We start from the raw sequence: 23,897 nt of genomic DNA on the forward strand, positions 1-23,897 counted from the left end.
ACTGTGGATAGGGCTGCCCACTGCTCCAGGCAAGTGTGCTCACTGCCCCCTAGTGTGTGTGTGGGTGTGTGTGTGGGTGTGTGTGTGTGCTTACTAGTGTGTATGTGGTGTTTCACAAATGCAGAGAAAGTTCCCCACTGTGGGACTGATGAGGGTCACTTAATCTCATCTTAATATGAATTTCAAATATACATGGATTTCCCTCATGTCCAACTTCCATTAGTCCCATATGGACATGTACTATGTGAAACTGGCCATTTTCAAATATGGGACACATATTTCAGCCACATATGAAACACATATTCAACAATAAATGACTGAAAACATTATTCATATATGGACTACTGGCTTTAGGTCACAAAACAAGGTTTTTTATGCACCCTTTGTTGCTTCCTCAGGAACAATTTCTAATGATTTCTAACAATTATTACTGTTTTGGGTGTTTTAAACCACATTGCACTGGTCAAATATGGTTCCTGCTTGCATATATGTACACAGCGTATATTAATAAATATTTTAAAACACCTCCTATTATCATTCAAGTCCTTTTCAGGGATAGCGTGATTTAGGTTTTATTTGTGAAACGTTGGTGTTCACATCGTATGAGGAGCCGAACGCGAACAGTGCGGAGACACTCATAGTTCGAACTTGTGAATCGGTTCAAACGAACGATTCGTTCACGAGTCGAACATCGCCTATCAGCGCATTTTAGACACTGGAGGGAGGGATGAATTGAGGGAGGGAGGGATGAAAGGGGAGCCCTTGTTGACCACCATATCTCCATCTGCTGTCAGTGACTGAAAGCCTGTCGTTTTTGACCCCCACAGTCAGCCTGTAAGAGCACTAAGTCAGGTAACGTGCCCAGGGTGAGGGTCCTACTGCGTACAGGTTCTTTCTTTCCTTTTTCTGTGCATTCCCTCCTCCAGCAGAGCGCTGGCCTAGCTGACGGGCATTTAGACCTGGTTTGTGTATGAGGGCTGCTCCACGGACCAGAGGAGGATGTGCCTGCAGGACAGCTGCTGCTGTTCCCACCTGGAATACCCATGCACCGGGGGACGAGCAGCCGGGGAAAAGTCGTGAAAAGTCCGTTTCGCATCGACTGCGCGGGGCTTGCGGCAGCCTACTCACCACACACGGCCGAGCTTCTCACCTGCGATCAAGGTACGGTGCTGAGAGTTGTGTCCCTTCACTAAAACCACGTTTATCCGAGCTTCACCGCAGCTGGGGGCTCGCATGGTGCGTCCACAGACCCCAACGAAACAGGGAACAGCGAGATAAAGCACTCTTAACGTAAGGGTGGGGCAGGTACAGTGCAAATAGACTTTACTGCTGAGGGTGGAACGATACGCGTCTCTGTAGAGTCGGTACGAGTTTCGATTCTGACGTCAACATTTGATTCGATATTTGTGGTCCTGATTCTCCAACCTCTGCTACGGCGTAGTACAGCGGCTGGTTTGGCTCAGAAAAACACACATTTGATTTAAAATAAGAAAAGTCAGAGCCAAAAGTCCATTTTTATATGCACTGTAAATGCTGTATCTGATATTAACTATAAAGTGTAACTACATTATACTCATTTTGTGAAGTCTGCGTTAATTGGCCAATGAAATTGATCACTGACAGCAGCTCCTGCAAAAGATGGTAAATAAAAGATGCTCAGACGAGACCCAGCAGCGTATCGTACAGATTACCATCTTACCCGTTTGACATGTTACCATTTTCCAGCCTCTCTTGGAATTAGACAGACTGTTTTTGTCGACTGCTATGTGTAAATGACCTCTGACTGCTCTTTATTGCACCTCATTCAAAAAGAAGACTGGGCGGAAACACTCCTTATAACTTCAGCGACAGTGGGCTGTAGGCTGAATGGGTGGATAAATGTGCCGGCCTTGGTGACATCACAAAAACACTTGCAGGTTTCTTCGGATAATTTTCCATATGTGAACCGCAATATTAAGTGCTAGGCAATATTAAAAAAAAAAAAAGAACTTAATAAAGAGAGCGTAGTAACTTATATCTTCAGAAGCGGTAGTAGCCCTGTTAACACTTGCACTGTAAGTCATTGTAGTGAGCTGAATCACTTCTTTCTCTGACTGTTTTAAGGTTAAGCCACTTTAGGAGCATGATATTAGCGGCCTAATGCTTTTTTTATCATTCAGTGTTATAATGTCCTACAATTTGAGCATTGTAGTGTTCTTTCAACCATACGATCACCTCCTCAGAGTGTGTTTAAATGCTGAATCTCAGAATGAAGCTTGGCTATAGGTGCAACACAGTGGTTACAACTTATATATCACCAACCTGATTGGCTGCCGTTTGCATTAAGTTTGTCCAGCTGAGTCGGTTGCATGTGAATATTGTTTCTCACCAGATAATATTTCATCATGACACATTCTCTGTGATATAACCTGTACAAAACTTTACTTGAAAAAGCAAGTTGGCATATTATTTTTGCATGATGCAAATTTATATATGCCATTTAGTGCGTCTATTCTCACATGTCAATGAATTTGGGGAGTGAATGGCATGTCAAACAAGTTTACATGACATTAAAACTCTTTTATGTCAAACAGTTGTAGTTATGGGTTGTGATATGGGCCTTTCGAATGTTTTCAATTCTCCACTCCGAATTGAAGCTCTTACAGTTTAATTTGCGGCGCATTTAAATGTGAGTTAAAGTTTCATATCATATTATAACTGTATATAGTTGATCTGTATATAGTCTGACCTTCTAACCTCACCTCACCTTCCTTTACTGGAAGCTTAATCTGCAGGTCTCTGTACATTTCACCGCTCTATAACTTACAGCGCACTGTACCTGTGTGAGAGTAGACTGATATAGAAATGCGTATATGGGGCAGTGCAGCCTCTTCTATTATTATCTTTGTTCCATTTAATTCCTCTTGCCTCCATTGAAGAGTGCAGGTGCAAAAGTTCTAGCAAGTAACAATACCTCGGTGGTTAGCGCCCGTAATGTACGAAGGTGGTCTGGTAGCAGAGGCAGGAACCGAAGAGGGGACGTAATGCTGTTCTCACTCCCAGCAGCTGCCTTCTTATACATTTTTTACACAAATTGACTTCTACTCTGCTAATAATGTAAAGCCCTGGATTTGCTCAGTTAGTCAGGAGTTTGATGAGGCGCATGAGCCATCATGAAATATCCATTTCGGGTGGGTGTTTTTCCTGCTTTGTTCAGCCAGCATAAATTTGCATTATTTGTAATGTATCACATTTGTGAAGCTGTGGTTTTTAGTTCAGCTTGTCATGCTTGGCCTTTCAGGGGTGTTTTTCTTTTATTATGCATTTTGGTGGGGAGGCAATCAGAGCATCAGATCATTTTTGGCTGCACATTAAGCTTACTTTGTTCTGTAGTTACACACGGCTGGCGCTGAGCGTCCACCCCGCTTATCTAATTCCACCCCCACCCTTCCTTTCTCTATATCCTGTGAAATGTGACTTGTGTTTGCCCTATGTGCCTTGACATTTATCCAGCATAACTCTTTCAATGATGTCAATGCACTTCCATTCCTGTCAGTGTGAAACAGATTCATCAGCTGTAAATTATGCAAATTAACTCCGTTCTGATTGACTGCTTTTCACTGTGCCTCATTCACAAAGCGGTTTGGCTTGAAGCACAATAACTTCAGCATGAATGGGCGGAGCCAAACTGCTGTAGGTTGTATAGGTAAATTTGTTGGTTTTGGTGACGACACAAAAAGGCTTGCAGTTTTTTTTTTTTTTTTAGTTCATTCAAACCATCTCGCTGGTGGAGCGCTTCTGATGAGGAGTGGGTGATTTAGCCAAAAAATGATCAAAATTTTGTATCATTTGATGTCAGCAATTATTGACCATTAGTAAATGTTTTTCCCAGCGCGAAACCTGAATAAACCTGAATACCGTTTTGAACCTTGAAGAAAACAAAGGCTTATTAGACTACAACATTTTTCATTATCAACATGGACCATGAAATAAGTAGCATAAATGACAAATATTTTAAAAAATACCTTTTAAGTATGCCTCACCTTTTCACATATAAGTGTCAAGGCTTCAGCTCTCCTACCTGTCCTGCTGGTTTGTGTTATAGGGAAGAAAATGGGTCAGATCACCTCCAGCTGTTTTTCACTGGAAACTGTGTTTTAATCTTCTCAGTTATACTGTCGAGCAAAATATTTCAAAAAAATTAAATGATCAAAAATCTCTTTGAGGCAAATTGAAGGCAAATCCGAAATTTCTGAACGCAGCCAGCAGATGGTATTGGTCTGCACTTTCCTTCCCATTGCAAGGGGCCATGTTTCAAGCCAAGAATGCAGCCAAGCAAGGCTGCATTTCTCGGTCATCACATCACTGAAGGCTGTCCTGTTTTGTAAGATACAGTGGAGCTGACAAATGTGTGCTTTGTTTCTGAGAAACTGAAGGACTCAGTTGGTGTATCCCTCAAGACCTTCAGCCACTCACCATCCTTCATGCAAAGTGCAAAAACAATTAGCGAATGGTAGTGATGAAATGTACATTTTTAGCCTGACGTTTTTAAATGTAAGATTTAAATGTGTCGTGCTACTTAAATCAGAAAGCCATACAATAACACTCCATCCTGCTCAGGCCATCTCAAATATGCAAACTGAGCACTGAAGTGGAGACTTTCTATAACAGTGCTGCCAAGGTCTCTCAACTGCAGCTCTTACGTTGAGATGCCTGTAGTGAAAGGCTAGACTTCTTCTTCGCTCTTAGCTAGCAGAATTTGCTTGAAAATCTCCACCTGGCTTGCCAGAGTAGCATTTGTTCAAGTTCAAATTAAAGCCTCCACTTCTTATACTGGAAAGTCATAATCATTGCATCAAAAATACTTCAAACATCAATCATCCATATTGAAAAAACAACTTTGCAAATACATAAAAGCACTGAAACACTCAAAAATATCTGCAGTAATCATTACAGTTATGTCTATTTGTTTCATTATTGAAAAGCTGTATTTACTGTATTGATAGTATTTTTTAAACGGGGTGCACTAGTTTTTTTTTTGCCTGTTCCAGCTCATCAAACCTTGTGATGCAAATCATGTAACAAGAAAATGTATTTAATTGTTGTGATTGCTGTATTTTTCCTATATTGTCCACCGCAGTCCTAATTCTGATTCTGATTCTTTAGGGTCCCAGGTTTGCTTGTCCTATGAATGGGGCTGCGCTGTGCCCAGCTCAGCCCACCTTGCCCCAGTCAGGACTATGCAGTGCCCTTGTGCCCTCCTGAATGCATTGGCCAGCGGTTTGCGAGAGCAGGGAGGGTGGAGGGGGTCACCGAGGGCGCGGTGGAAGCAGCGGGATGCCCCCTCCGTTTCGGATAGCGGTGCTGGGGGCGCAGGGTGTGGGCAAGTCGGCCATAGTGCAACGCTTCCTCCACGATGACTACAGCGATGCGGCCGTGTCCAGCCGCACGCGCAGGGTGCACCTGTCCGCCGCTGTCCTCAACGGCCACGTGCACGACCTGCAGATCACAGACTACCCGGCCATCAGCAGCTTCCCCGGCAGCTCCCTCCAGGTATGAACACACGAGCTTGAAAGCTATGCAGAGCTTATTCAGTGCAGAACGTTTGGAACTTAAGCAGCGCTGCATACAGTATCTATTATTTATCAGGTGATTTCTTACCCTGAAGACAGTGTGGAGAGATTTCTCTGCACACTGCAGCTGAAAAGTGGTGCTAGATGTGAGTCGGTGACTGTGATAAAGAAGAGAGGACCTCCCTCTCTCTTCGGCTCTCTGCATCATTAATCTGTGGTTTCATCTCTGAGAGTTTACTCCCCTCCTAAAGCTTTTATTAAGGGCGGCGTTCACATGCCAACTGGTGCCTAGTCTGATTAACAGTGATGTCACAACTGTACTTGGATGGAAAGGAAGCTTATTTCCTCTGTTCCTGTCAATACAGCGCAATGCAGGCCAGGGTGGGCGTCTTTTACCATACTGCGCATAAGTCAAATGACTCCATTAAATTCCATTTAATGAATTTCCAGTCAAAATGGTCATTAAAGACAAGGTTTTTTTCAGTAGATATTTCTGAGGAGATAACATAGTCCACTTGCAGGAGGACAGGGAAAGTCAAAAGAAAATAAGTGAAAAACAAGAGATTGCAAAAAATATTATTAAAAGATAGACTCCTAACAACCATGCAAAAGCTGTTAAACCACCAAAACTGTCACCAAATGATAAACAGTGGTTTGAAGGAGAGGAGAAAATCAAACTCCACTCTTGCTGCATATCTGAAAAAAGTGCTGCTGTCCATCCTTCCACTGTGAGAAGACACCTCAACACTGTGAGTCAGAAAGGATGTGTAGCTGTCAAAAAGCCTTTACTGAGAAAATAAAATAAATAGAGAAGCCAAAAAAGATGCAGATTTGCTAATCTCAGAACAAGACGTCCTGCCCTCAACACCACTGAATATCTTTGGATCACTTGGATCATGAAAAGCAGAAAATGCAACCAACTTCAAAGACTGAACTTTGGAGGTGTGGAAAAATATCACTATGAATTTCTTTGAAAAACTTAAAGCAAGGCAAAAACAGACTCTCTAAATACTACGTTTTTGAGAATTGTGTGTCATTTTCATTTAAAATCTATGTTTTCTTTTTTTCTTCCTGACATACACATTAATGTATGCAATTTGTACACAAAATTAAATAAAAGAAGGGTGGTCTAAGACTTTTGCACAGCATAGAAGGACACATATTAGGTCACATTTACAAAATTAGGCAGTTAACATTCTACCTGTTCTTCTACATTGTTGTGTGTATGCACCTTTAGTTTAACTGTGGCCTCCTAGATGGTGTGCCAGAATTGACTTTGACTAAAACTGAAGAAGCTGTAGTAGCAACAAAGTAATTATGATAATAATAATAACATTGCTTTTATGTCACTGTCTCATAAGTCATAATGTCACAATATAAGTCACAGTGCAGTGCTACCTCTTTTTGTCTGGCTACAGAACAATGCCCAGCATTTGATGATGCCTGTGATTTTGGTTTTTACACTTTGTTCTGGCTCATGATGGCAGGTTTTTTTTTTTTTTGGTGCAGCATTGTTTTACATAAATTTGCATTCAGTTCTGAAAGGCTAGCAGTTGTGTCATCTGCATACATCTGTGTTGCTACAGTTCAGTTTTCTAACGACAACCCACTGGCGCAACCTTAAACAAGGCCTGAATGGTGTACGTGGCCCACTGCACACCACTGCCTTCAGGAGAGCATCAAGTAAACAACTACATCTTTTTACTATTTATTTATTTCAATTTAACCCCTTAAACACTTGTATGTGTGTCTGTATGTGGACTCACTTCAATTCCTCACTCTCATAGTTACATAACTTACTACTTAGCAGTTACTGAGTCATTTTTAGAGTAAATAATGTGTTAAACAGGCATGAAACATTTAAGCATCGCTGCATCTGTTGTGAGCTTGGCTGCTCTCCTCCCACACCAGTGCAGCAACAGTCTAGAGAGTGAGATTTTCCAGTTTGAAGACTAGGAAACCCTCCTTTCTGATGATGTATTATGAACGGCAGAGGAGCTTCTGAAAACTCCGCTTAGGGGTGGATGCATAAGAGCGGGCGGTTTGATTTTTTTTTCCCTGCTAACTATAAAATGTAGACTGTAGATGCCGTATAAAATGTAGACGGTAAATGCAGACTGAAGCCAGATTGATAACTAGGAAACTGAACATCATGTCTGTAGTTATTATCTTCTACATGATTGCTTCTCTTTATCGCAGTGGGATTCCCAATGGCTGTATAATGTAATTGCGAAATGAGTGCTGGGTGTGAAATTGAATGGACATCGATAGAAAAAACAAAAAAATACAAAATTTTGAATTCTGTCAAACTGATGAGGCTGAGGGATATAATGCTGCACTACAGAGTATGACATAACATGACAAATAATGCTTAAAATGCTAGTTTTAGGCTGGAATGCCCCTTTAATAAGAGTAATAAGCCTTGAGTTTAAGGGGTTAAGCTGCTGTAACCAAAGAGTCAGCTGTTCACTTGAACTGTCTAAGCTGTGTGTACTGAAGGATGATCTTGATGTTGGCTTGTGATGTCCAAATTTTAGCTGAACCATGAATAAAAATGGCAAAACTGTTTTCAGATCAGCCTAAAAGGGCCTTTGGGAGTGTTTGGTTTTGAGGCAGGCTGTATATTCCAGCACTGTCGTGCTGCCCTCTATCTGTCTTTGTACTGCAGACAAGCACAAACAGATCTGTCAGTGAGAATGACGTGCTAGTTCAGCAGCCTTCGTCACAGAGGAGAAACGGCCTGCCCTGCCATCCTTCGGGTTTAATGAGCTGTTGCTTGACTGATGCATCTCGTCAAAAAACAATATCATACTGGCTGCTCAACACACTTAAAAAAAGACGGTTCTTCAAGGGCTCTTTAGTAAAGGCAGTGGTTCTATTTAGAACCTTGAGTTCCATATACACTCCAAAAAAAAAAAAAAACAATTCTTCAAGGGTTCTTAAATAAAAACAGCCTTGCTAAATAGAACTACGAACACCCAAAGAACTGCCTGCATGGTTAAGTGGGTCTTTTCATTGTGAACTGGCTCTTCAGACTGATGGAGAATGTGTTGTATAGTCCTAAATGGAACATTTTGGAAAATGCTTCAACGTAACAACAAAAAGGCTCCTGCTATTGTCACAACATTAAGTTTTGGAACAAGCCTGTACCACACAGAACCATTTAAATAAAACCATATATAACACATTCTCCATCAGTCTGAAGAACCACTTCACAAAGAAAAGAACCATTTAAGCCGAAAAAGAACTCACAGTGCTAAACAGAACCATTGCCTTTACTAAAGAACCCTTGAAGAACCACCTTTTTGAGAGTGTAGTCTTGAATTACATTAGTCCAAAAGTCGACCCAAGTGGATGGAAATGCATGAGAGTGTCTCAAGCTTAGAGAAATAGTTTAATGTAGTTGATCAGCCTTTACTGCCGCACCGGAGCTACGAAGCTGAGTTGGACAAAATTACAGACAAAATTCAGGCTTCAAAATGGCTCCTACTGCTGGTTTTAGCTAGCAAAGTACTTTGTCCATTTTTATAGACATCACTATGTCATACAGTGTCAGAAACCCCATAATCATGCCTGTCTGAGATACTTTAGATAATTTAGGCGTACAGTTTGCACTATCAGAGCTCATAAACTTCCATTACTTGTTAGCCACAGTACAAAAAGTAGCCAACTGTGAGCACCAAATGGGTCTTGGCTGATTAACTAGCCTACATTTGGGATAAAGGGCAAATAGTGTACATTTAATTTTACGCCAAACTATTCCTTTTTTACCACAGTGTAGCTTTCTCTGTGGTAGTCTTTCACACTTCCTCGCATTTTGTTCACAACCCTCTCCATAAAAAAGTGTTTCCTGTTTGCTGGAGGCACATTTTCTTTTTCACACCAAGAGTCGGCTCCTTGAAAGCGAGGAACTACCTGCCAAGTCTCTGCTGTGCTCTGTGTTTAAAAATAGAGGCAGAAATCCAATCAATGGTAGTCAATAATGAACTGGTTGAAATTCATTCTCACCTCAGCATGATATGAATGATTCACCTCAGATGGTCTGCCACATCCGTCTCCCTCACAGCCCTCACCTCCTTTTCTCGGTGGGCTGCTGCCAGACACGGGGGTAATTACTGCCAGTTTGGAAATGAATATTGCTGAAAGATTCCTTTTAGCTGTTTAGGAGGCGTTTACAATCATTTTCTCTCAGGTTCTGGGAAAGAATGGCAAGGCTAAGGCACTAGAAGTGAATGTGAATAGTGCGTAATGCCTCTTAACTATTTCAGCAGTGTTATCAGTATCAGTATAAAAATATAAAAAGAACGGGATTAGGTGAAAAATCTAAATTACTTTATAAATTTAGATTGAACCCTTTCCCCAAATGTAGAAGGCTATGTTTTATGTCTGAAGTTTGCTTTTTCAGCAGGGGCGATCCATGACTGTTAGCAGTACGCCTTCAGTTTGGGTCATAAATGTCAAAACGAATGAAGAAAAAAACACCCTTATCGCTGCTGTCGGAAGAAAACCTTGTATCTCCATTTTTGTCATTTTTCAGTTTTTGACATAATTTCAAAGGACCTGTTGCCCTTTACATTGTGTGTAAATTTCATGATGACCGGAGCAAAAGAAATGGCCCAAAATTACTTGGAAAGATGTCTGGTTCCTTTGACTTGCATTAAAACTACAGTCTGTTTTTTCTTTCTCCTGTAAAGTTCTAATTTTGGAGATACAAGGTTTTCTTCCGACAACAGCGTTTTAATGATGCTAACAGTGATTCACATGAACATTTTTGGCTCTCCTAGACATTTAAATTGCTCTTAAAACAGTTTTTTGTTCTATATGAAGCCTATTTTGACTTGTAGCAGTTTTATTTCTGGAAATGGCTCCATTTTCCATTTCTAGCACCTGACTGAAATGCATTGGTCAGACTGACAGTCAGTGACATTTTTTTTCTCTCATATTTGGGCGCACCCATTTTAAATCTAAACATGTTTGGTTGATTCCATTTGTTCCTATTGATATTAGTGATTAATCTGACATTAGGCCTTCAGTTCAGCTCCTGAACTCCTAACCAATGGGAGAGCACGCTTGGCTCTATCTAGATACCACTGAGAAAAAAAAATCTGAATAGATCATTTTCAGCTGGGCACTTTAAGAATTGAACCCTTTTGTTTCCAATCAAATAGTTAACAATGAAATAAAATTCTTGCAGTTTGCATACAACAGGCATTATGATTATATCAAGTAAAAATGTCGTTTTTATTTCACGGAAATCATTAGGCTTTCTCTGAAGGCCTAGAAGGCCCTTAGGGTTCCCCATTGTTCTTTAGTTTTGCACTGGTGCTACAGCATCACACGTAACCTTAAACAACTTAGAGTTGTTAAGTAATCTCAAACACAGTTACCTTCATTTTTTATAGACAACAGTGTGTGATACAACATACAACATACTATTTGAGATCTATTTGAGTATCAAATGTGTTGAACTGCATTGCAGTCAGTTTGCAGTCAATTTTAACCCCACATTTTCCGTTGTTTCCCAGGAGTGGTCAGACGTTTGCTGTCGAGGCATTCGCAGCGCCCATGTCTACATCTTGGTTTATGACATCTGCTGCTTTGACAGCTTCGAGTACGTCAAGACCATGCGCCAGCAGATTCTGGAGACCCGGTACGTGCATTGCATAATAACACGGTCCTTTCATCATCATCATCCCTGTCCATCCACACTCTCCCTCCTCTTTCTCCACTCTTTTGTTTGGTATTGCACTGGCTCCCTTTTCTCTCACAGCCCCATAGCATCTTTTCTCTCCCTTCTACTCCTCTCTGTGCCTCCTTTGATGTCTGTTACGATTCCGCTGATGAGCAGTGACCCCCGCTGTAATCACAGGCTAGCACAGACACGCTATGTTTATTCGCCATTCAGATCAGCATCTACAGAAATGCCTTCCCGTTTCTGCTCCCCTGATTGAAGAGGTCATCTGCTTCCATCTCCTCGGCCACTTCAAAAGCCTTGTGCTTTTTAAATGCATCTTCTGCATTTTTCTTTTGTTTGATTTTTTTGATTCCTGTGAAGTCCACATATAACAGTGCTTTCACCTAATTCATTTTTACATGAACACTCTACATCCTCATTTTATCCCTAGACAGGATGTTTTTATTACTGTGTCTAAAGCAACACTATGTAAGATTTGGGGATTTGGGGATCTCTCTGGTGGAAATAACTAATTGCATGCACAGGAGAACATTTATGCTTTGGACCCCCCCAAGCGGACTTTTGCAAATGTGTTGAAAGAGTGTTTGAAGAGAACTCAAAGTGTATATATTTTGCTTCATACAAAAAGCAGTCTGGGCTAAAATGAACTGCCACTTAACAAAGGGACAGGCAATGGCTGAAAGCAACCTGACTGTGATTTTTTACTTAAGACAGCTGAAGACACTGAAGACACTTGAGACCCTATCAGACTGTTTTTTTCCCATGTTAGCACTAACTGCATGGTGTTGGGCATTTTCATTAACATGGGCCAAGGTGCATGGCTGCCTGTCACCTAAGCCGGCTGCACACATCCAACAGGGCTTGTTTGTCTAATCAATAAGTCTCAGCGCAAAGCTGGCAGCTACAAAGCCCACTTAGTGTCAGAAAGAGTTGCAACAGTTTGTGCAAATGATGCACGCTAGAGGCCAAGCAGAGCTAGTCACACACACGGTGACAGAACCCCTGAAATAACACATGGTGTATGTGTGTGTGTGTGTAAGGGAAAGAGCATCTGAACAGCAAGTGACTGTGTGCATGTCTTGGTTTGCTTTATTTTGTGACCAGTCAAAATGCCCATTAAGTACAAGTTACTAATTTTTCAGTGTCAGGAAAAACATGAAAAAAAAAATCACTGCTATTGGAACAAAACTTCATGTCTCCAAAATGGTACCTTTACTGGAGAGGGAAAAAACGTTCTTAACTTGTAATGGAAGTCAATGTAACAAGATTTTTTTCCAAGTCATTTTGGAGCATTTCTGTTGGGGCTGTTCATGCACAGAGTTCAGAGTCAGTGATTAAGACAAATTAGCTCTGGACGAGCAGGTCATGTTATTAATTAGTGTCTTTGCTCAAGCCACCTTTTAAAAACTGTTGACAATTCTGCTCAAAGAGACTCTTAACGTTTTAATTAAGTATCCAGGAAAGTAAACCTACATGTCTGCAGGTCCAAAGCGCAGCTTTTTGGGGACTATCTCACAATTCATTACTTCGAAAAGGCACTTTTCAATATCTCTGCCCTATCTGTCTGAGTCTGTTTTTTTAATCTATCAGTATTTAATTTGTCCACTCTTTACTTTTGTCCCCCTCCTGCCACTTCAACTCTTCCATCCTTCAGATCTTATAACCATCCAGTTATACTGCTCTGTCCCCTCTAGGTACATTGCGAATGTACTTTCTCATCCTGGAAATTTCTGAGTAGATTTGATATAAGGTCAAATCTAGAGTTTGGGATATGGGAGTCCTAACAACCATGCAATCCTTGAGAGGAAATCAAGCTCTACTGTTGCTTCAGATTTGAAAAAATCCAGAGGTATTCCTGTCCATCTTTCCACTGTGAGAAGACAACTCAACACTATGGGTCTGAAAGGATGTGTAGATGCCAAGAATTTCACTGAGAAAAGGAAAGTGCAACAAGAAAAAGGTACTAGAACAAAGAAACTGAGCATCTGAGAGGAGGTTTTTATGCACTGGACCTTCTAAGACTAAACTTTGGAAGTGTGGACAAATCTCAGATTTCTTTGAAACACTGAAAGCAAGCCTTCTGCAAAGAATGGAAGTTGTGATAAAGACAAAGAGTGGACACAAAACATTTACTGAAAAACTGATTTTATATTAGTTGTTGAGACCTCTGTGTCACTGAATAATGTACTTGATGGCTGTTTTGTGTGGAAAGTAGTAAACTGAGGTGAGGTCTCTGACTTTTGCTCAGTACTTTGTGTGTATGAGTGTGTGGGTGGGGGATATTTGAGTTGTGTGGATATATTCACTGGATGCTGGTTTATTTTCCCGCCGGCCGTGTGTGTGCGTCTCGTCTGTCACTCAGACTCTGATTGATTGTTGGCTATGGCGTCAGCCGCCAAGGCACGATGGCAGTCTGTGCTGCTGACACGCACTCATGTTTTATCGATCTCAGCACAACACAATTAAGCGCGCTGAAGCCGACACACCTCACTGCTTCTCTCATACACACTCAAATTCACACAGCAGCTACATGACTTTGGGTTTGCTCAGCAGAGGCACTAACAGCTAGCAAAATCAGCCCACAGCTGGCTAGCACTCCGTCTCTGATAGTTCCTGTCTGAGTGACAAATTATGACGGTTAATTAATCACCAACAAATCAACCACAGTCCATCATTTATTCCAAGCTGTTGTTTTGTCATAAATCTCACTTAGTCCGAGCTTGTTTGTACGCCGCACTGTCTGGATTTGCACCTGCCAGCATCCGTTTCTCTCTCAGCAGGAAAAAATCAACATTCATTTAGTAAATCCAGCAGCATAATTAACTTATGTTGTTTCTCTTTCTGTTACAGCCTTGTGTTTTAGTTTGTGAATAACTAAAAACAAGGCAACAGACTGAATCGTTTAACTTTCCCCATCAGGCCTAATAAATGGATGAATGAAGCAGAGAAAGAAAGAAGAGAAAGAAAGATGAGCCGATAAGAGTCTGGAGTGTATAAAGTGAATGGAGTGAATAAATGCAAGAGTGCACAAATTCATGGCACTTTAACTTGACATGTTTCGTGCAAGTACATAAGTGAGCTCATCTTTGCCTAAAGAATGTAGCCCTGCTTTGTTTTACTCTTATGGTGGAAGTGGATTGGGTCAAGAGCCTGTATGTTTTGGCCTAATTCACTCCCATTGTATATGAATCACAACTTGAAACCTGGCACACAAAATATTTCTACACTGTAAAAATTGGTTCAACCTAAAAAAATAACTTCATGTGGTAACAAGCGGTCAAACTGGTTTTATTCAACTTGAACATTTTAAATAATATAGTGTAATGTAAAGCACAAACCTGTCACCTACACAAAGAAAATCAATATTCAACACTGATTTAAAACTCAATAGCACTTCAAATGAAGTTCAATAACTAAGCATACCGGTTCCACCTTTTCAGTGTAGGCTTAAGGAGTAAACATGTAAAATAATGGAAAAAATTTTTTTTATCTGTCTGTGTCGGTGGTGCACTGTCATCACTGTCGCGACAGTGATAAGAGGTGGCAGATCCTCAGAGATCGGAGGCTGGAACTGTCACAGTAAGTGATGGATGAGTGGAGCTCAATCTGGCAGCTCCTGTCACACCACTTAGAGGCTTTATTTTTTCCTCACCCATATTCTGACAAACTCCACCTCCTAAGCTAGGATTGGCTAGTAGTGTTTACTCACAAGTTCATACTGTAAACTACTAGACAAAAAGAAATAATAGACAAAGTACTATAAACCGATGCTAATGCAGGAGACGAGATACTATGGGCAAGGTATGAAATAAAGGAGATCCTGAGGAGTACAGGACCCCCTAAATAACCTCTTGGACTCCCTGAATGTCTCAGAGTCTAAATTCTGGAGGGGTCCCTTAAAGTAAACTTGACAGTATGCTGTTCGTCAGGAAAAACATGCTAAAATACAAATTCAGGGTTTTATTCATTGTTTAGCTGCTTCACCCACAGTTTGTGAGCTTCTGTCTTTGGTATTCTTTCTAACGAAAGATGCAGTACTGGTCTGTCTCAGGGTGGCGCTGTAGGAAATTGGTTCAGTCAATTAGTCCTTAACAGCTTAGCATCTGAAACTATGCCTGGGAAACCTCTAAAACTTTACAACATGGCATAGCATTTTTGTAAATCTGAAAACTTGTCCAGTTTCCCAAGAGTACTCACTTCTCAAACTGATGACAGGAATTGTGTGGAAGACCACATTACCAAACTAGAAAAATGCCTTTCCAAAAAAAGAATTGTTCAACTAAACATTTTGCTGCCATTAAAGCTAGCATCAACGCCGCTATGGTAAGTTAGCAGCAATGCTGGAGTACCCAGCCAACATGGGACCCCCCAAATATCAGTGGGTACGTGATGACTATGAGCTAGTGCAGGAGACGAGATACAATAAGTCAATCCTTGCACAGCTAAAGAGATATTCTGCCAGTTCTAGAACAAGAGACGGGGTACTACGAGCCAGTACTAGCACAGGAGATGAGGCACTACAATTGCAGTACAGGAGACGGAGTATGATAGGCAATACTAGTACAGGAAATTAAGTACTACAAGCTAGTCCTTGCATAAGAGACAAGGTAAAACGAGCCAGTGATAGCACATGAAACAAGGTTCTACTAAGCATTTCTAGCACAGGAAAGTATTATAAACTAATCATACAGCTGTGGACAAGAGTACAATGAGTCCTAGTACAACAGACAATATGCTACAAACTAATCCTAATGCAGGAGATATAGTTCTATGAGTCCTACAAGCCAGTTCTAGATCAGACGAAGTACTATAAAGCAATCAGGATTTGTCTGAATATGGGTGGGAAATAACACTATGGTGATTGCATTAATTGAAGTGAGGAGGGTCCTAAAGAAGATTAACCCCCGTAAAGCTGCTGGCCCAGATAACATTCCAGGGCGGGTGCTGAAGTGTTGTGCAGACCAACTCTCCGAGGTGCTGACAGACATCTTCAACTCCTCTTTAATCCAGGCAGTTGTCCCCACCTGCCTGAAGACCGCCACCATCATCCCAGTCCCCAAGAGCTCCACAGTGACAGGTCTGAATGACTGTCGGCCAGTAGCTCTCACCCTGATAGTCACTAAGTGCTGTGAAAGAGTGGTTATGACCCACATCAAAGCCAACATCGATGTCACTGGGGATCCACATCAGTACGCATATCGGAGAAACTGATCCACAGAGCATGCCATCTCCTCTGTGGTCCACACTGCCCTCACCCACCTGGAGAGTAAGGACTCTTACGTCCGTATGTTCTTTGTGGATTTCACGTCTACCTTTAACACCATGATTTCCCAGACCCTGGCTTACAAACCTCACACACTTGGACTGAGCATCTCTCTCTGCAATTGGGTCCTGGACTTCCTGACTACAGGCCACAGTCTGTGAGGAGCCACAACATCTCCTCCTCCACCATCATCCTCAGCAACGGCTCCCCTCAGGGCTGTGTGCTGAGCCCCCTCCTGTTTACACTGCTCACATATGACTGCTCAGCCGTCCATCCAGGCTGTCATATTGTAAAGTTTGCGGACGATACGGCAGTGGTTGGATGCATCACAAATAGTGATGAGTCTGGTTATAGGCAGGAGGTGGAACACCTGGAGAGTTTGTGCAGTGAGAACAATCTCTGCATCAACATGAAGAAGACAAAGGAGATTATTGTGGATTTCAAAAGGGGCAACACCATCCCTCCCCTCCCCCTACATGTCGGCGGATCTGCTGTGGAAGTGGTCTCCAGCTATAGGTACTTGGGCGTACAACTAAGTAACAATCTTACCTGGAGTAATAAAACTTCCAGCCTGATCAGGAAGGCTCATCAGTGCCTTTACTTTCTCAGAAGGCTGAGGCGTGCTGGACTTGGGAGCTCAGTCCTCAGCTCATTCTACAGATGTGTGGTGGAGAGCGTTCTGTGCTCCAGCATCATTGTGTGGCACGGAAGTGCACACAATGCATCTGCATCTGGAGGTGTCAATGTCCATGGTGGTGGGAAGGCTGACTCCAACAGTCCTCTGTGCAGCCTTCACCACTTCCGTGGACATTGACACCTCCAGATGCAGATGCATTGTGTGCACTTCCGTGCCACACAATGATGCTGGAGCACAGAACGCTCTCCAGCACACATCTGTAGAATGAGCTGAGGACTGAGCTCCCAAGTCCAGCACGCCTCAGCCACAACAGCCACAACCACACAATGATGCTGGAGCACAGAACGCTCTCCAGCGGAGCATTAAGTGCAAAACAACCAGACTGAGGAACAGCTTCTTCCTTGAAGCTGTAAGACTCTTAAATTCCAATAAGACAATCACTGCAATGGCACTTCATGTCCACTTATTTATTGCTGCTTTACTGAATCAGTGCCTCCACTATATCATCCACACATGTCACTTTATACATTACCAGCATTTAGATGTACACCTCCTACCTCGTACTCAAACTGCTGCAGTCCATGCTGCTGTTATTTGTCCACCCCTTTATTTGCACCTTCTATTTATTGTTTATGTTACTTGGCAGTTGACTGGACCGTGATTACAATGTTTCGTTCCACCTCGTGTACCACATGTGATGTGAATGACAATAAAGCCTTATCTTATCTTATCTTAATTTGCCGAGGCCCACAAGTTCATGCACAGAGTTCAGAGTCCGTGATTAAGACAAATTGGCTCTGGACGAGCAGGTCATGTTATTAATTAGTGTCTTTGCTTAAGCCACCTTTTAAAAACTGATGACAATTCTGCTCAAAGAGGCTCTTAATGTTTTAATTAAGTATCCAGGAAAGTAAAGCTACATGTCTGCAGGTCCACAATGCAGCTTTTTGGGGACTATCTCACAATTCATTACTTCGAAAAGGCACTTTTCAATATCTCTGCCCTATCTGTCTGAGTCTGTTTTTTAAATCTGTCAGTGCTACAGTTCTTCTTCTTTGAAAGAGATAAGACACAAAAGCTGTGCTCTCCTGTGTGGGAGAGGAAGGGTAGTCTGATAGTTCACCCCTCATCCTTCACTACTTTCCCTGACAGCTCCACACCGTAGCGCTCCGTTAACCCAGCCTGCACACAGAGCGAGAGCACAGAGTGAAGCCTTAGAAATCACCAGTCTGCCTCATTAGGGCTAAAAAAATTTCAACTGAGGTGCTTTTTTTTGGATGTAGAGGCTAACCATTCAAATCCTTGCATAAAGAGATGTGCAGTTGTTTTTTCCTTCACCTATAAGGGTACTGTTTTAATGGATTTGTTACGACCACACGATCTGATTGGTTGAAAAGTATTCTCCCATTATATCTGAGCTTTTTTTCACTGCATCTGTATCATTCCATGGCCCAGTGGTTGCTAAGTGGTCGGAATGACCAACTTGTGGTGAAACTGCTTTCTGGTGGAAGAAACTGCCATATATTGGTGATACTAAAGTGCCCCTAGGTGTAAGTGTGTGTGTGTATGTGAGAGAATGTATATGTATATGTCTGTGTGTGCCCATCTGCCCTGTGATGGACTGGCAACCTGTCTAGGGTGTTTCCTGCCTTCTGTCCAGGGGCTGCTGGGATAGGCTCCAGCACCTCCTGCGACCCAGGAAGATAAGCGGCTTAGATAATGTGTTCATGTGTGTGTTTGAACAGCATCACAGGTGTGATGATCTGACCTTTTGTCTTGAGGGGCCAAAGTACAACCTGTTGGGAAAGGGGCCAACTACACAAAACAATTTATAAATAAAAAAGGCACGCAGGATTCAAAGGAGTTTTTAAAAATGTAATACAATGGTTGTTACACTATATTTTTATACTAAAATATTTCCAAAAGAACAGAACCACTTAACCAGGATAATAGTATATATGCTACATAATCATAAATATATAATGCTATATACAGCGGTGTTGGTGGGGGTATTGTATTCTAACATATATAAGATATTTGAATGGTGAGATTTAAAATGAGGCATGTAGTAGCTTTTAATTTAGTAATGTTTAGTAAGTTTTTGTAGCATTAAATCACAGAACGTTTGGTCAGAGAGTGGTGTTAGGGTAATGTTCTGGGCCAAATCAAACCTCCTCTTGGGCCAGCTTTGGGCAGCTTGATGTTACTTGGGTTAACACCGTCACTCTACTATTATACGGCTTAAATCTTCTCTAAACAGTAATGTGTGTTTTTATGCTGTGCTCCACAGGGTGATGGGAGCGTCGGAGACCCCTATCCTGATCGTGGGCAACAAGCGCGACCTCCAGCGAGGCCGGGTCATCCCACGCCACAATGTGTCTGACCTGGTGCGCAAGAGCTGGAAGTGCGGCTATGTGGAATGTTCGGCCAAGTTCAACTGGCACATCCTGCTGCTGTTTGGTGAGGCCCTCCGCAGTGTGGGCTGTGTCCGCTGCAAGCATGTCCACGCCACCATCCGCTTCCAGCGGGCGCTCAGGAGAGAGCGCTGCACTCTTATGTAAGAGGTGTCACTTTGGTGGTCCCTCTCAAACGTCCTCTTGGGTCAAATTTGGGATGCCCACGCTTTCTCAGAGAAACCGAATTACACCGTGGTGAAGATAACTTGTGGATAGCTTGTGATTCAGGATTCTGTCAGCTATAAATCTGTGGTGCACTAATTTATACCTGCAAGTAATAGTGTGTTCTGTAAATGCTGATTAGTGAATTCAAATGTTGTCATCCTGCACACCAAAATTTGCCAATATTACACTTCAGGGCTTTTTTTCATGCAGTAAAATAACTTCACAAGTCAAGCACTTAGGAATCAAACCAGGTTTTAGGTTTTAGGAACTGTGAATTTTCACAGCCCTAGTTTTATCTGTGAGTGGTTTGTAAGTTGGGAAAGGGAAGTGTTTTTCAATTTGAAAAGCTGCCATGAAAAGACTTTAATCAGCTCTATCCTAATGGAATAAAAGGACATTACAGGTAGGAGTCCAGGCATTGTCACATTACTCTGTATAGCTTCAAATCTGACCATCTGTTTCTGGTGGGCTGAAAAGGACAAAAAGGTATACGATTAAAGAAGATAGGTAGGTTGCAAACTGGGTTTTAACATTAGTTTACACTATATTTAATTTTAAAAATACCTTAAAGTAAAACCATGGACAAATGAAATTTCCCTCAGTTTTTTAAATAATAAATAATAAATGGGTGACGCACATCTGTGAAGGCATCTGTGTTAATTCTGAACAGTATACACAGGTTTTGGCAACATATGTTGCCATCCAGATGATGTCTTTTTTAGAGAAGGCCTTGCTTATTTCAGCAAGACAATGCCAAACCACATTCTGCACCTATTAGAACAGCATGGCTTAATAGCTAAAGAGTCTGGGTGCTAAATTGGCTTGCCTGAAGTCCTCACCTGTCACCACTGAAAACAACTGTACAATTATGCCAACTGTAAAGTTTAATGGAAGAGGGATACTGCTATGGGGTTGTTTTTCAAGGGTTGACATAGGCCCCTTAGTTCCAGTGAAGTCTTAATGTTTCAGAAAACCACAGTATTTTGGAAAACTGTATGCTTCCAACTTTGTGGGAACAGTTTGTGGAACAGTTCTGTTCCAGCATGACTGTGGCCCAGTGCACAAAGCATGGTCCATAAAGGCAGGGTTGGGTGAGTTTGGTGTGGAAGGCCCTCTCACCCAACATCAGCGTCTGACCAGCTCTTCTAAATAAATGGGCAAAAATTCCTACACTCTCCAAAATCTTGTAGAAATATTAAGGTCTAGGGATTTAGAATAGGATGGCATAAAGCACTTGTAGGTGTAATGTCTAGGTGTCAATACTTTTGTACATGTAGTGTAACTTTCTAGCAGTCCAAAACAGATGCCCGCTCAGACCACCTTTTGGGGCCTATGGGCAGCTCTGTTCTAGAGACATGAAATCAGACAAAAATCAACCAGCCTTTCAAAGTACTCACGGACAAAAATAGAACTGTAATTTCTTTGGGAAATCAGCATGGCCAGTTTGAACCTGGTTTCATTCCTCTCGGCGCTCAACTTTTGAAGTTGTACACTTTAGATAATAAAACGTAATGATAGATTTCAGGGTGGAGGACGACTGAATTTACAATTCTAAAGAAACAAAATGCACCATCACTTACTGGCACAAGTTACCGCACCAGGGATGCACAGCCGACAGAAGTCTAGCTATCTTGCAGTTGCCGAATTGGAGCTGTGGCAGGCGAGCTCTGATCGCTTTCTTGCCAAGGAGCCTCTGTCTTGGATGTTTTCAGCGAAGGACACATGCTCCCTTCAGACAGACTGCTTTCCGATGCCAAGAGGAATCCTCAGATGCTGCTTCTCCAGGAAACACTCCGACTGAAACGCCTCGCCGACAGCTGAAAGCCTCAAAAATCAGCTTTAATAGTGTTACTGTTGAAAATGCAAATAATGAGTTTCATTCATGCTGGGACTACTTTAGGAAGCCCATCCCTGCTTTTGCTGGGCTTATGTTGATGGATCTTCCAGTTCTGTTGAGCATCTCCCTCCTTACAAGGTGTGCATGTACCACACACGGGTGCAATACACAAGAGCACAAATAAACGTATGTGTATGCTCAATGGATACTTCCAAGTTAGGACATATCTGTTTAGCTTGTTCAGATACAGTTTATCTCTGGTATTGTGTTGTATGCCAAGGCATGAATTATGTCCTAAATTTGCCCTCTGGTGACACATTAGAGAATGAAACAGGTCAGTGAATCATTTTGTATAGTCTATGAAAGCGAAAGAGGGGTATAAATATGGGATCCTATGAAACTCAGTTTCAACCCCCTTTTTCATTCTGAAACATAGCACAATATTGCCAAGACGTGTGGTCCTATATGAAATTTGCAAGCACTCAATTGTTTGATATCTTAAAAATGAAAAACTTAAAAACATACAAAACTGTTTTTAAGACTTAAATCTTGTCAAATATCGGCCCCCTACTGGAAATTGTAAGACCTATGGATTTTATGTAAAAAAAAAAAAAGAGCCTGTTTAGAATAAGAAAGGAGAAGAAGATGGGGTCATTGTATAAATGGCTGAATGCTGACAGTGGATAACTTCTTGTTTGATCAATCAATATTTATGGCGATTCTTAAGCCTAGTCTTAGGTTTAAACATATTTTCAGTGGAGGAACCCACTGACGATATGATTTATCGTGCACTCTGCTTAATATGCGTTTTCCCACTGATAAATTATTATTTATTTCCCTCTTGGGACCACAGAGCAGCACAGCTAAAATATTTGAAATCCAGATTAAAGAAACAAATGATTCATTTGTAAAGAGGCTTATCTGATATTGTACAAATCAAATTAAGGTACTTGAAGGATTGAAAGTCAGACTGTACTTGTTTGCACTAAAACTGATAATAAATCACTTGCTGGTATCAGACAGTTACGATTATTCATTGTGCAATCCAACAGCAAGGCGTTACTTTTCACCAAGAGAAACATCTGGTACAATAAACATCATTTTAGAGGTTATTTCGAAATCATAACAAGAGACAGACAACTGAATCATATACTCCACCCTCCAAAAAGGATTGTTTATTATGGCAACTCCAGTGAAAACCTTTTAACCTTGGTCCTAAAAGAGTCATTAATTACTACCACTAGACCCATTTCTATCCCTGTAACTAGTCATGATAGGTCCGAAGTGGCCTTCTCCTCTGAGAGAAATGTGTGTATAAAGAGAGAGAGAGAGAGAGAGAGAGAGATGCACAGGAGTGCAGCTGCTCTAGTGTGACAGACTGCAGTTCTGAGGAGGCTATAAATAACTCCAGACTTTTGCCCAGAGTTATTTATAAAAGCTACAAACTGCAGCCGAAAACACAAAAGTACTTGGTAACTGTTATATGGAAAATGCATCCAAGGAAACCCTCATTAGGAATGCTTAAGTCATCACATTAGGGTGGCATGTGTCCCTTGATCATTTGGGGATTAGCACAGTAAACACGCACACTCACCATTATCAAATAAACATGATGGTTATCTATTGTTTATTGCATGCGACTAAGATTCTGCACTAATTCTGCAGTGGAGGCAGGCAAATAGACACACACCAAGAGTATGTTCTGTGCTCTGACAGGGAAAGTTCCTCTTAAACACCACCAAAAGCTGTGAAACACCTGACTGTGGGCAATAAATTGGTGTGCACTCTTCTATTTTCCCAGCCCTCCAGGTGTTATGTGCTTACTCAACAATCTCATTTCATAATGGCAAAGCATGTCAACCTGAACAATGCTGAGAACACAGAGTAGACAGTAATAGAAAAAGTAACAGAAAAAGTAATAGAAATCACAGCCACAGAGTTATGTTGAAGCATTCTGATGCAACCCTGGTTAAGTAGAAATTAAGAAGAACGGCCGTCCAAATCAAAAGTGACAGCTTATGATAGGTAGTAAAGAAGTCTTCTAAATAAAGTGCCTCATTTGGTACACAAGTCTCAATGCACAAACTGCTAAAAGATGGACAACACAGCATTAAAACAATGCTTGTCACTACATCATCACTACTTTGGAGGTCAGTATTCATGGCTTATTGTTAGAAGGTAAGGTACAGTCCTGCCTAAAAGTCAGAGACCATGTATTTAATTTCCAGTCAAAATGGTCCATTAAATACAAAATATATGTAACACAACAATTATAAATTATATAATTATATA

At 41.5% G+C, this 23,897-nt stretch overlaps 1 protein-coding gene across 1 annotated transcript; it reads left to right on the forward strand.

Annotated features, from left to right (window-relative positions):
- Positions 1 to 543: 543 nt before the first annotated feature.
- LOC108413503 (ras-like protein family member 10B) lies at positions 544 to 22,271 on the forward strand. Its single transcript, XM_017686043.2, has 4 exons — positions 544 to 1,161; positions 5,146 to 5,532; positions 11,078 to 11,202; positions 19,438 to 22,271. Exons 2-4 carry the CDS (start codon positions 5,245 to 5,247, stop codon positions 19,706 to 19,708), a joined length of 684 nt encoding a protein of 227 aa, XP_017541532.2. The 5' UTR covers positions 544 to 1,161; positions 5,146 to 5,244; the 3' UTR covers positions 19,709 to 22,271.
- Positions 22,272 to 23,897: the final 1,626 nt, after the last annotated feature.

Source organism: Pygocentrus nattereri, chromosome 23 (genome assembly GCF_015220715.1).
Source record: "Pygocentrus nattereri isolate fPygNat1 chromosome 23, fPygNat1.pri, whole genome shotgun sequence".
Taxonomy (NCBI): domain Eukaryota; kingdom Metazoa; phylum Chordata; class Actinopteri; order Characiformes; family Serrasalmidae; genus Pygocentrus; species Pygocentrus nattereri.